This window comes from Salvelinus sp. IW2-2015, linkage group LG4q.2 (assembly GCF_002910315.2).
Source record: "Salvelinus sp. IW2-2015 linkage group LG4q.2, ASM291031v2, whole genome shotgun sequence".
In the NCBI taxonomy this organism is placed as follows: domain Eukaryota; kingdom Metazoa; phylum Chordata; class Actinopteri; order Salmoniformes; family Salmonidae; genus Salvelinus; species Salvelinus sp. IW2-2015.
In genome coordinates this window covers 8,149,578-8,164,354 of record NC_036843.1, presented here as the reverse complement: position 1 = coordinate 8,164,354, position 14,777 = coordinate 8,149,578, and the positions used below count along the sequence as shown (strand labels likewise).

Sequence of the window (14,777 nt, the reverse complement as noted above, 5' to 3'; positions counted from 1 at the left end):
GGTGCATATTGAAGATGTTCGAAGAACTGTCCACAACAAGATGAGTAGGCTTAACGAACAGCAAAAGCACTAGCCTATTTCAATCTACTATCCCCCATAGTACAAACGTTGACTTATTCCATTGGTCAATTGACCTGTGCGAGAAATAAATATTCCAAACATACTCTGGGACAGTTGTGGGATGCGGTAGATCCCAAATTAATACCACCACTCGCATCCATTTTAATTATTATTTTTCTAAAGCAATGAGGCTGTTGCAAAAGATCAGAACATTTAGCTTAATTTTGATAAACTATTAGGCCATTTCTTCACATTATTAGCGCAGCAATGCGTACACGGCAGTAGGATATAAGGGCGAATGTTCCAAAATGCAATCATTTAGCGGGATAACACAATTCTCATAAGTTACCACAAATGTGATTATGCATGTAATGCTTTATTATAAAAGGTGCATTTTTATGGTGAAAATGATCTTCCCCAAACGTGAAAGTCATGCACCACCTATGTATGCCAGTTAGGCTCTTCACCGGTTGTAAAGTAGATTAATGCGCTTCATTTGAAGAAGTTATTTGGCCACTTTAGTTGTGTTACAAACCTCATCAAAACATATTGGCCAGGATACATGAGGTGTGGGACTATGATTTGAAAAAGTAAAAAAAAAAAGGCATGAGCTGTCTGCCTTACTGCACACAACCTGGGCATCATTCACTAGTGATAATACATCATTCACAAGCGATAGGCTAATATTGTCACCCATCAGACTATTCTTGATTTAACCTCGTCTTTACATATACGTGTGAAATTAGTTTTTATTTAGAATGAAGCATTATCATGCACCAGGGGCAAAAATATACATGTCATCTATGCACTAAAATAGCAAATGGAGGACGCTTTTCCTGTGGTTTATTTTCATGCCAGTCAGGTAGGCTATACTCCTGTTGTAAAGCCAAGCAATGTGCTTAAATATTAGGAAAGTTGAGAAATAAATATAGTAAGCATATTCTAAAGAAATCTGATGGGATCCTCTTTTTAATGGCCTCTATCACGCTGTTTTCTGACACAGGCATAGCCTATAGAAATGTTGCGCATCATGAGCTCTCATGAAGTGTTTGATTTTTGATCGATCTGCATTGCTGTCAGAGGGATTAGAGAAACAATATAGTGCAGAGTACCAGACAGTTAGCAAGTTTGGTAGGCTACTAATRACCATCAGCAGAATCAGAGCTTAGAGAAGCTTAGTTACATTGACTAAAGTCACATGGAAATTGACTGCGGTCATGTCTCCGCCGGTGTGGCGGTAATACGGTCACTAACTGCCCTAGTACCATCAATCTTCTCTCTTTCCCTGCTCGGAGTACCCACTGAAGATATAAGGTAGTCTATATTTGCCTGATACCACACTCCATTGGTTTGAGGTCCTCCGTACGATTCCATCAACCACACGCGGAGTGGCTTCGTTGTAGCAGGCAATGCTAAGAAATGCAAATTAAAAGCCCTGGTAAACATGTGGGTCTGAAAATAAGGTTAGCGCTAAATTAGCAAGCCTACTGTGACGCAGGGCAGTGTTTCCTCTGTGGATAAGGAAGTCAGACGCAGGATTACCAGAGAGGACAATGATGACCTCCATCTCTGGTACATCACAGGCATAAACCATGACTGACAAAATAGCAAAGAAGAAAAAGACGGCTAATGACTTGGCCATAGGCATTCATCTCATGTACCTCAGAATTGAAATCCTCACAGTGTCAATACATTATACATACTGTATTGACACTATCAGACTCCCGCTCAGAACTTAAGGCAGTGTCTGGTCTATCCTGGTGCCTCAGTCTCTCCAGCATCTGCAAACATTTAGTACTGATCCCAGAGGCTCAACGTATCTTCCCTGGCACAGGCCTGCATGCACACCGCACTGCCATGACCAATAAACTCCCACACTGGGTGATACAACTGTGATTCCACCCCCACACTGCCATACACCAACACCTGTCCCTTCACTAACAGAGAAACAAGMCAAATATGTCAGTAAACACAGCCCTACAGATGTTCAGAGGAGATACCTCACAATTCTGAACACACACACCGATTTGACTTAATCTGAATACAGGTGGTGACCAGATGTCATCCCTTATAAAAAGTGTTTACAATGAGAAACCTAATTTAGTTCCAGTAATACGTTAGCATACTATAGCAACAATTCTCTTGAGATACAGAGTCAGCTGGGGATCCTTGAACAGCCCATTTACAGGCCCTGGTTGAGCCAATAGCTGCAGGTAAATAACTGCTCTGGGACCTGTTAATACTCAGAAGGGGAGAMGTGTGTGGGAAGATGCCCTGAGTCTAGTTTAATGTGATGCATGTGGTCCTGACAGAACACAGAACTGTAGGTTACTGAGCTGAGGTTTTCAAAACATAACATCTTCAGACAGATGTGTACATTCTTCTCTGAGAGTGTCAGAACGAACCACTCATTTCCTCACTCATGAGGGGGAACTGTTAAGTGTTCCTCCGCAGCTTTTGATGCAGGAGATATTTAGAAAATGTACAGTATGCACATCCATCACAGGAAAACCAACACACCATGACAAAGCAACAGCTGACTTTTCATAGGGGGTTTATCATCTTCACCATTGAGACTTCATATTACACACACACACACACTCAGATACTTTCACATAGTTAGAGTATTCAAAGCTTTGTGTAAATATTTGGAGGCTGATTTGCAAGAAGATTTACATGTGTTGACCTCCCTGCGGCCTGTTCTCAGTTGGATGGTCTGCAGGTTACAGCTTTTAAAAAAKACTTCTTTATATCCACAATATTATTCAATCCAAGAGATGGTGGCGCAGTCAAACTCCCACACCCTCCTGCTTTAGCTCAGTCACATAAAGGCTTGGTAAGGGTCATTTCCATCTTAAAAGAGGACCCATGAGCACCAACATGTGAAGTTCATAGGAGCCTGTTAAATTGGGTGTCAAATGAAAGGTTAGTCTATATATTTTTTTAAATTAAGGAATATACACTGCTCAAAAAAATAAAAAGGAACACTTAAACAACACAATGTAACTCCAAGTCAATCACACTTCTGTGAAATCAAACTGTCCACTTAGGAAGCAACACTGATTGACAAAACATTTCACATGCTGTTGTGCAAATAGAATAGACAAAAGGTGGAAATTATAGGCAATTAGCAAGACACCCCCAATAAAGGAGTGGTTCTGCAGGTGGTGACCACAGACCACTTCTCAGTTCCTATGCTTCCTGGCTGATGTTTTGGTCACTTTTGAATGCTGGCGGTGCTTTCACTCTAGTGGTAGCATGAGACGGAGTCTACAACCCACACAAGTGGCTCAGGTAGTGCAGCTCATCCAGGATGGCACATCAATGCGAGCTGTGGCAAGAAGCTTTGCTGTGTCTGTCAGCGTAGTGTCCAGAGCATGGAGGCGCTACCAGGAGACAGGCCAGTACATCAGGAGACGTGGAGGAGGCCGTAGGAGGCAACAACCCAGCAGCAGACCGCTACCTCCGCCTTTGTGCAAGGAGGAGCAGGAGGAGCACTGCCAGAGCAGCACTGCCAGCGCCCTGCAAAATGACCTCCAGCAGGCCACAAATGTGCATGTGTCTGCTCAAACGGTCAGAAACAGACTACATGAGGGTGGTATGAGGCCCGACGTCCACAGGTGGGGGTTGTGCTTACAGCCCAACACCGTGCAGGACGTTTGGCATTTGCCAGAGAACACCAAGATTGGCAAATCGCCACTGGCGCCCTGTGCTCTTCACAGATGAAAGCAGGTTCACACTGAGCACATGTGACAGAGTCTGGAGACGCCGTGGAGAACGATCTGCTGCCTCAACATTCTCCAGCATGACCGGTTTGGTGGTGGGTCAGTCATGGTGTGGGTGGCATTTCTTTGGGGGCCGCACAGCCCTCCATGTGCTCGCCAGAGGTAGCCTGACTGCCATTAGGTACCGAGAATTGATCCTCAGACCCCTTGTGAGACCATATGCTGTGTGCGGCCCTGGGTTCCTCCTAATGCAAGACAATGCTAGACCTCATGTGGCTGGAGTGTGTCAGCAGTTCCTGCAAGAGGAAGGCATTGATGCTATGGACTGGCCGCCCCGTTCCCCAGACCTGAATCTAATTGAGCACATCGTGTCTCGCTCCATCCACCAACGCCACGTTGCACCACAGACTGTCCAGGTTTGCGGATGTTTTAGTCCAGGTCTGGGAGGAGATCCCTCAGGAGACCATCCGCCACCTCATCAGGAGCATGCCCAGGCGTTGTAGGGAGGTCATACAGGCACGTGGAGGCCACACACACTACTGAGCCTCATTTTGACTTGTTAAGGACATTACATCAAAGTTGGATCAGCCTTTAGTGTTGGTTTTCCACTTTAATTTTGAGTGTGACTCCAAATCCAGACCTCCATGGGTTGATAAATTTGAGTTCCATTGATAATGTGTGATTTTGTTGTCAGCACATTCAACTATGTAAAGAAAAAAGTATTTAATAAGAATATTTCATTCATTCAGATCTAGGATGTGTTATTTTAGTGTTCCCTTTATTTTTTTGAGCAGTGTATATATACACTGAACAAAAATAGAAAACGCAACATTTTCAATGATTTTACTGAGTTACAGTTCATATAAGGAAATCAGTCAATTGAAATAAATTCATTAGGACCTAATCTATGGATTTCTCATGACTGGGAATACAGACATGCATCTGTTGGTCAGATACCTTAAAAAAAATAAAAAAATAAGTATGGATCAGAAAACCAGTCAGTATCTGGTGTGACCCCCATTTGCCTCATGCAGAGTTTATATTTGTTGTACTTTTACCCAATTGGTAGTTACGGTCTTGTCCCATCGCTGAAACTCCCCTATGGACTCGGGAGAGGCGACGGTCGAGAGCCATGCATCCTCCTAAACACGCACTTCTTGACACACTGCTCGCTTAACCTGGAAGCCAGCCGCACCAATGTGTAGGAGGAAACAGTCTAACTGATGACCGGTGTCAGCTTGCAGATGCCCGGCCTGCCACAAGGAGTCGCTAGAGCGCGATGGGACAAGGAAATCCTGGCCTGCCAAACCGTCCAGGACAATGCTGGGCCAATTGTGCACCGCCTCATGGGTCTCCCAGTCACACTTACATATTATGTTAATATTTTTGGTCATGTGTCAACCCTTTTCCATCCAAAGAAAATCAAACAAAGGCTTTGATTTCTTCAAACAGATGGAAAAGGAGTCTTAGAAACCATCTACCAGAAAAAGTCTTAAAAGGCATTAGAAATACATCAAAACACAATGTTGAAGTAAAGACCCTTGCCAACTTATAACACATATTTAGTTTAGGAGATTTGTTTCTGCCTACTGTAAGTTTAACAAACATTGCTTTGAAATTCCGTTACCAAAAACCCACATGTCGAAGATATTTTCTAATTTCTCTCCCTCATTAGGAGGGAGGTCATTGAAAGTTCACAGAAGTAACACGTAAAGATAGGACTATTGATTAGTTCTTGCTTTTACTGATATCAATTTTGTTTAGGAATTATTAAGGGATTAAAATGTGAAATTCTGTTACCAAATCAGTAACAGAATTACTGAAAAATCTAACGTAACTTCTGTATTTCAATTGGCTACAATGGGAAATCATAGTAGTCACAAACCACAGTTGGGTCACCTGTTACTGTCCTCCCTTCCACTGGTATACTGTTATGTTCAGCTGATAACCATTTTCTTTCTCTTTATCGTCTGGTGGTCAAAGCAAGAGTGTGTAAAGTATGGACAAGCCCTCCCTCTTTCTCATTAATGTCACCTTTCCTGGCTCTTACTGACACCTACCCATGAGCCCCCTCCCTTTCCATTTACTCTAGCCAGAATCCTCACCCACTGAGCGCCGACCGACACCGGATGTCCATGGATGTTGAAAAATAGTTTAAATGTGGTCAGTCCGCCCTGGCCTTGATTTCAACGTCCACAGACATCTGGACCGGCCTTTAATTTGGCCCAAACATAGGCATCCATGAGTGGTTCAGATTTTTTCCATTCCGGACCAAATCATAGACGTGTATGTTTCACAAGTTTGGACATTACAGTAAAGCAAAGCATAGTTCAGTACAGGACAGACCTGTACAGTAGTTCAGTACAGGAAATAGTAGATCACAGAGTTGAGTACATTCATGTACTGTATTCTACTGTACGTCTGATTGGTAYAGACCAACCAAATTTGGTGTAGTTTGTTGTCGGAGGTCATTAAAATAATAGCCAGTGTGTAGAATAATACCCAGATATGCAGAGGAGGATATTGCATATTTCCATCTTTGTGTACCTATTTAGGATACATCTCCATGAATAGAATGACATTCATAATTATGCATTTATGTGTAGTACAGATCAGAGACCCAATTCTGAAATTACCGCAATACTGTTACTGGGTGTAAATCCACTTCACTTTTTGTAGTTCAATAACCAAAATAGACTTTCAAAGTCACCCCATTCTTTTTGCAGACATGGATGAATCTTAATCCGGACCAGATATTTAACAGAGTTTCTGGAAAACATGGTCACAAACTGATGGAGATTTTACAGAAATTATTTTTAACTTTTAATCTGCAATTATTCCATTAAATGTGTTTTTGTCAAATGTTCTGTGTAACTTGTTAAAAGTAGTCCCTGTGCATAGAGTTGTAGGATTTGTTAAAACTTGGCATAAATTTTTTCGTGAAAAATCTTCAGTCAGTGCAATTCCATTATCGTGGAATTGCCCCAAGGTCGTTTTAGTCCAATTCTGTTTGAGGCTACCAATTGAATACAATCATTAACATAGTCAAACAGAAGTATTAACCAAGTCAAGGTTAAAAACAGAGTATAGTATTTGGAGTACATTTTAGCCTCACCTTCAACAATACAGAGTTACACAAAGTATGATCTCTGTTTCAAATAGCTACAGTATGACAGAGGAATAAGTAAAAAATAAGTCACATTGTAACACACAGTACAAGGGATTTCATCAGATCAACTGCTAATGTCTGAACGGAGTATTATGGGCTGTTTTAATCACCTTGTTGAGGTAAAATAGCTGACATGCCTGCTGTATTCATTCTGAACCCCTAGTTGTAATTATTTGAATTCCTGGTTGCTACAGCCTATTAAACCAAAGTTAAACTTCACAGACTACTGAATGTAAATGCCACAAGCATGACCTCTGTTACTCCCTGGAGTCCACAGCCCGGCCCCTGGGAAGCTATAGTTCAACTTAGAAGAACATTGTTCAACAGTATCWTCTATGGGAATGGGGCCTGCATGTTTTTGACTACTGAACAATGTCAGGCATCTTAACGAATGAGAATTCCAGGTCCATGAGACTTCCCTTTGAGCCAAGCCAGGTTTAGTTGGAAGAGGAGCTCTGGGCCCGTTTTCCTGAAAGCATCTTAATGCTAAATTCATTGTTAGAAACAACTTATCCTTAAGATACTTTTGGCCCTGGAAATTTATGATGAGTACAGCAGCCCCTGGCTTTGAACACTAGTATAGTATTTCCACAGCCTGAGATGAAGGCGAGACGTTCTGAAGGGTCACTGAGTAATCAGACAGTCTAGAACAGATGTAATCTATAGATGGTTCCATTTCAGCTTTCATTCGTCAGAGGTTGACACCATAAAACTCATATGACCCCATCTGTTTGTGATGAGAAGATTGATGTCAACGACATACAGTACCAAGTAAGGTAGACATGTACTGTAGTTCTGACAACACCTTGTTGTTCACCTTCTCCACACCGAGCATGCAAATTGTCTCTCAGTAAAGACATCCCTCAATGGGACATTTCACTGACAGGATGACATTTGTCTGTCTTGTTAAAGAGCACTATAAATCAAAGATGAGAAATAATCCCTAATTTTCTCTCATGGTCCCTGTGATACAATAGGATTAATTCCCATCAGGAAGCTATATTCTTTTTCCAACAACTTTTGGTCACAATACTGAGAAGACTGCATTACCTGTCGGTTTCAAAACATTGCGAGATTGACATGTGGACGTAATGCAAACCAACCTGCTCTGGCTTCCATGTTCATATGTAAATTCTACACTGGACAAAGAGTTGTTTTTCCTCATGGGCTATATTTACAGCCCAGTCAAAGCAGTTGCTATGGAGAGACTCAGAGCTCTTAGACAGTTCTATCTAAGACACATTACACAACATGTCCTGCCTTCCATAGGAGGAACTGATTACATAGGTTAAAAGGACTCAATGCAAAGATGTTAGATAATAAATAACAACAAAAGAGTATAAAAAAAAACATAAGATAACAGAAGGGCCTAAATCCATCCATAGTGATGTTGAAACTAAACTAAAATTGGGATTAAACCATGACAATTATGCTTTTGATAGAGTTTCTAATAATATCTTCTAAATTTAAAAATACACCTCAGAACAAATATTCAAATGAAACGTATTTTGTAAAATCTCTGGACATACCTTTAACAAAAGAGTGCAGTGACTTGGTCCTCACCACCCAGGTCCTCACTATGAGGAAGGTGAGAAATTCCACTGTTGTCCTATCTAAGTCTGAGACATCCCTCCCTTATTAGGCATGTAAGTATAAACTCCCTTCTGCTCACCTCCAATCTACTGAACCGCAGTAGAGAGTCGGGGAAACTTTCATCTGATGAGTGAGCACCTTTCCTCTGTGCCAGACACACCCCTATGACTCTACATCTGCAGCTTGCACCCCTCACATCCAGTCAGACATTTCCTTATGAACAAAAGTGGATGGCAAAATGGATACTTGGTAGTCATCATAATCCTTATGTTGTTTGATAGGAAACCCTCTCCATTAAAAGTGACCCATCTTCATCCTTGAATGTTCTAACCAAATCAGGAGCTAGGAAAGAGGAACATGAGTGTCCGTCTCCAACACCCAGAATGCAAATCCCTCTCCCTCCTCTAGTTGCAGGGGCACCTTTGAAAACAGAGGAATATGTCCTCTTCGCTCTCTAAAGAGGTTGAGAGCATGAGGCGGCACTCTGTCTCCAACACCATAGTGTTATACAGTTCTCCTGAACCCTGGACTCATTTCCTGTTGCGGTCTGATATTTGCATGCAAGTGGCATGGTGTTCACCAGGATGAAAATGAACCATATATAAAGTCCCTTCATTGTGAATGTCCTTCCTCCCAAGCAGGCACCAATGTGGCCCCACTTATTCTGTTAGTACTGCTTCACATAGCTGTTCTTCTAATCATCCTGACTCATGTATCAAATGAAGCTGCGTAATTATTGAAGATGGCGAATCATGTCTAACAAGGCCTTGTTGTTTTGTACCAGACATTGACTGAAACTACAGAGCACTCTGCTGGACACATAATTCATATTGGATCTTATTCACACCGTTGAGGCAGGGGTTCACAAAATGGCAAACTGCCATCCCAGACAGCTTGTTATACAACCTTTTTGTTGTAAAATCCCAAGAACTTGAACATTTTGTTCCCTTTGTTATGCCTTGATTCATAAGAATAGTTATAATCCAAGATCATGTTAAACCCTGTCAAAACAAGTTGTAGAAATACTTGAGCAATTTACAGTCCATGAGCACGCTATTTACTTTCCTGAATAATTGCTGCAAGGCATTCTTGATTTCTTTACATCGGTTTCTCTTGACTGTGCATTCACAATCTGAATATCTAGCGGAGAATCCCTGCTAGCCATAAAGGGGACCTCCCCAAGCCACATAAGCTGGAAAATCCAACCCTCTAATTGAACGATGACTACTTTTTGTATGTTGTCATTCACTCACAGGAAAAATCTCCTGTGGATCCGAAGGCGCCCCTTATATCGGTTAACTTATCCTTTCAGAGTCAAGGGCTTGGCATCACCCTGTTTTGCTATAGGATAAAGCCAAGAATGGCATTTCTCTCTACATCTCAATGACCGCTTCAATGCCCCAATATTCCTCCATCCTTTAACACACACCCTTACAACCCTGGCCGTGGTTATCAGTTCCTCCACAGAGATCAGACAAAAGGAACATGGGGTGTCTGGAGTTTATCCCCTTGGGAAAGACTCCTCCCCACTTGGCTGTGGTGAAAGACTCCTCCCCAGGAAGCAGCATATGCACAGAGGCTGAAGCTGAGGATTAGTCATAAGTCTACACCATCATCGTGCACATTGCAACTAAAGGACAGGAAAAACTCCCTATCATTGCCATGAATCATCACTAGTGACAAGACAATGATTCTGAATTTTCTTCCTTCAAATTTTTATTACAACTTATTTTTTACATTTTGTATTTGGGCTTTTGTATTAAGAATTGAATATCGTACTGCATTGTTGAGGGGAGTTAACCAGTAAGCAATCTCTTTCTTGCTTCTAGACTGTTTTATTTACACTTTACTTTTACCTCTAAAAGGACATTAAAGTGGATGTTAATGATTAGCTTGGAGGTCAGTAAATACACCCGAATAGCAGCAGTGACTAAGGCTGAGCACACATAACCTGAACCTGCATTCCACACAAAATGTCAAGGTCAGAGATCTAGCTAGTTGTTGGGAAGTTTGAGGAACTCCTGTGCTAACAAGTGAAACTGTTTGTGGTTGACAACGCTTATTTGCCATGACAATGTGAATATTCTATCCTTCAGACYTGTTCTTAAATATTTGAAAGTTCACTGTACACTTGTTTAATGTGCATTCTTCCATTTCAGTTGCCTGGTTTCTGACGAGGAAACAGGTAAAGCTCAACTGTCAACTATATACATTCACACTATAATTTCCCACCAATTTATTCTGGACTAGAGACCTGATAACTCAAAAACAAACCTTGTAATTTACGGTGATAAGACTAAATTGGGGGACAAGGGAAACATTTCTCTGCACTGCACCTCTGAACCACCATTCCAATACTAATAAGAGAAGGAGAAAGTGGTTGAGATTCAAAGTTTTGAAAGACACTTCTGTTCAAAAGACTCTGATTTAATCCTGTTAGTTTACTTGCAAAGCAACGTTTGAGGGGTGAAGGATCCAGCAGTGCCAAATTGACCTCAGTACACAGGCATGTGATGATCCACTTATAAGACTCCATTCAACATAACCCCCAAAGAGCCACTTCAGCTGGGGTTTATTTAAAGTCCCATTTCCTCTGGACAACACACGCCATCTGGGTCTGATGGAGGTCCGAGGTGTGAGCACATTGTAAACTTTACCACTAGGCTGTGTGTCCACAGACAGGCCCATGGCCCATTAGCACTTCCCTGCAGAGTGAGCCCCACAGAGGGAGGGCAACACTCTGGGGGACAGCTGGGCAGAGAGGAGGAGTTGAGGGGGGGTCAGGGAGGGATGTCCTGGGATTTCCCTTGAGCCCTTCCAGGACATGCAGCATATGTTCTCAACTGAGGTTCACTGACAGACATTACACAGGAAAAGAAAACAACTCCAAATACAAGCAGCATCGTATCACAGAGGAAACTAATGTGGGGTTTTCTAAATGGAACAAGATTCTGGAGAACTTTTAACAGACAGCACAATAACAATGCAAACTTCCCCAGACCTTGGAATGAGACTCAGAGTCTATGACTAATGTGCATAATCTACTGGAAGAGTTCTGGGTGGAATGTAATTGTAAGGGGCAGTAAAATCATTCACATTGAAATGAATCAATGTGACTGATTGTGGGGAGTGGGAGGCATGGTCCTGAACAATGCAGTAGAAGACATTGAATGTGGTGCTATATAAATGCCTTGGCAACAAAAGAGCTCAGACCTGATCCTTTTCACCATCTGCACAAAAACATTGATGAATAGGAGGTTGTCTCTGTAGAAGTCCAGTGTCCATCTTACAGTTTGTGTTGCTTAGCTTGGTCCCAGATCTGTATATGCAGTCTATAGGTCATGGCATGACAGCAATAGAAGAGTTGGCTGAAGCACATACAGATTTGGACTGGGTCAGACTAAAAGTCACTGCCAGTGCCACTGAATGCCACTAGCATTAAAACCCTTTCTAAGCAGTCTCCACATGGGACCAGTATGCATGTGACCGGATCTGGTGCAGCCAGCTAACCTATGGCTGACTGATAGAGGAGCAGAATGAGGGGTAAAAGAGTTAAGCTCTGGAGGCCCCCATTAACAAGCAGCACTCAGAGAGGAGCAGTCATCCCTGCCTGGCCAGGTCGCCACAGTCTGTAGCCCCAGGCCCACTGGGCTGGAAAAGCTGCTGCTTGGACTGGTTCCCATTGAATTCCTCAGTCTCCTACCCCTTTAAAGCTCCATACATTCTGCAAACACAGCTACATTCCAATTCCAGTCCTCATTACTAAGTAGGTCAGGGGTAGCTCTTATCTTTGGCACCCTGGTCCTGAGGTGTGTTGGTACTGGGTTCAAACATGTTGTTTCATCAGCAGCTTCACACAGCGGTGCTTTAGCTTTCATACAGCATGGCGATATTGACTCATACCCATTTGGTTTGACGTTTGCTTAGAAGAAGTCAGAGTTTGCATTGGTGCGGATAATGCACCAACAATTGATCTAAAAACACAGATAAAACACCAAAGAAAGCTTAAACAATGCTAAAATGTTGTTTTACTTCCTCCATTCAGCCAACAGTCAATTCAAAATGTATTAAATGACTCTGGGGGGGGGGGGGTACTAATCCACCACAGCCTGACTGTGTATATTAAAACATTTCAGTTGATATATCAAATGAAATAAAGCCACCTTGGAGCAGAAGCAGAGTATTGAACCCAGGGTTTGTCCCATGCTAGCCATGTCAGGTGTACAGTAATTGTAAGGCTGTAACCATTAAAACCAATCCCCCAGATTTTCTTTCAGCTGAGTGGTCATGTTATAAACCTTTGGGCTCTTTTGACCCCAGAGGTGAATTTGAGCTGGATCGTCACGACAATGACAGACTTCATTGTTTACCTTTCAACACACATTCCTCTTGACTCTTCACTTCGTCCAATCATTACCTCAAAAGAGAGAGACATCATTTTTTTAAACTACAATTTGAGAGCAGGCTAAATCAAAAGTTGGGATTTGTTTTAGAGGCTTCAATTGTGAAGGGAGTCTGAATGCAGTCTGAGCTATAGGCAGTCTGAGGGAACGAGACAACTCTTCATGAGGGCGGCACACGTCCCCCCCTCCCAGCCACTGGCCTCATTTGGCCGTGGTGGTGGCAAAGGGACGGGTGGGGAGGAAAAAGGGAGCCATTGACACATTGGCATTCTTCAGCCAGAGTGGAAGCTCAGCGCCAAATGTGTTCAGTGGAGAAGAGAGGTTGGGGGGGGGGGGGACAATGTGGACACAGGAGCACTGTGTAGAGTTCTTATTAAATATTATTTGCAAAGAAATGCATACTTAACAAAAACATAAAACGCAACATTTAAAGATTTTACCAAGTTACAGGAAGTTAGTCAATTGAAATAAATTCATTAGGCTTTAAATCTATGGATTTTACNGGGGGGGGGGGGTATTGTGGACACAGGCAAGTTCTTTTACTGAAGATTATTAGCAATTGAAATAACATAGAATTTAAGGAAGCACCCCCCACCATGCAGGTCAGCTACATATGCTGGCCAAAGCATAATCATTGTTTTAGAGTCAGACACATCCTGATCCTTGTTTTGGTCCGAGCTATGCAGAAGGGGCAGTCCAGCTCCGGAATCACACAAAGCACCGCTCTGCCAGGTCAGCCCTGACAGACTGTGGGCAGGGAATTCATGGGTCTCTGAGCTCTGCTTTTCCAATCCTTCAGATGTCCTTTATTCTGCAGATTTCTAGCCCTTTCCACCTACCCATGCAGTACTTTGGCTGACGGCAAATAACCTGCAATTTTGGATTAGAATGCCCTTCTATCAATGTTACATTAGCTCTCCAATGCCAGGACGCCAAACAAACATTACATTAAGTCAAAGGAGGTTAGTAATGGACTTTGAGCTGAAGACTGCCAAGTGATCATTGTTTGCCAGTGCATCTGAGATGTCACATACTGTACGACTAACTATAAAAAGGTCAATAAGATTTTTTAAAAGGCTGGTCTTACCTTCCCCCATTGGGCCCTTATGGAGAGTACTGTGGGACTCCTCTGGCATGGCACTCAGGCCTCAGGACCTGCCAAGACAGAACAGAGTCAGGTCTCAAGTCAGCACAAGTGGACTCATTGTAGTAAAATCAACATGAAACATAAGCTTTCACATAATAATGCAACTCTGTTAAACAGCAACAGAACAAAACATTTTGTTCCTCTGATGTATGGCCAATGTTGTGATGCCCTGTTGTCAGTCACCTCAATCTAGATTCTACATTCCGTAGTATTGATCACAGTATGTGCATCTCCCAGAAGATGATCACCAGCTTCATCACAGCTGTAAACCTTTCCCATTGCCCAGCTGCCCCAGTTATGTGCTTATTACACCATCGTATTGTGTGCTTATACAATCTGTACCATGCTAGACAAACACATTCATTCCCCACTCCTCTAAGCTTGCACAGGTATGGGGAAAAATAGCTGGATTCTTATCAGCATTTAATAGAGAAATTCCTCACATTCCACTGATTACTGCATGGTTAGTCTATGTTTGAGTGGCTGGCACAAGCTCTGACGTATGGGGCTCTAGAGGGCTTTGTATATTCCTGAGATTACAACATGAGCTCATACCAGACCAGTGACTGGAAGTCTGGGGGAGTGACATGAGACAGAGCTGGAGGGTCCTAGCTGGGATGAGACATCCAAATGCTGCAACCACCTGAAGAAAAGGTTGACGGGAATGGTGAAATTCAGTC

At 42.6% G+C, this 14,777-nt stretch overlaps 1 protein-coding gene across 1 annotated transcript in view; it reads right to left on the bottom strand.

Annotated features, from left to right (window-relative positions):
• LOC111963222 (pleckstrin homology domain-containing family G member 3) overlaps window positions 1-14,777 on the bottom strand; it is a 46,374-nt gene that overhangs the window by 19,397 nt on the left and 12,200 nt on the right. Inside the window, exon 2 of the mRNA XM_023986526.3 lies at window positions 14,038-14,105. Coding sequence (XP_023842294.1) covers window positions 14,038-14,086 — 49 coding nt within the window. The 5' untranslated portion in view covers window positions 14,087-14,105. The remainder of the gene's footprint in view (window positions 1-14,037; window positions 14,106-14,777) is intronic.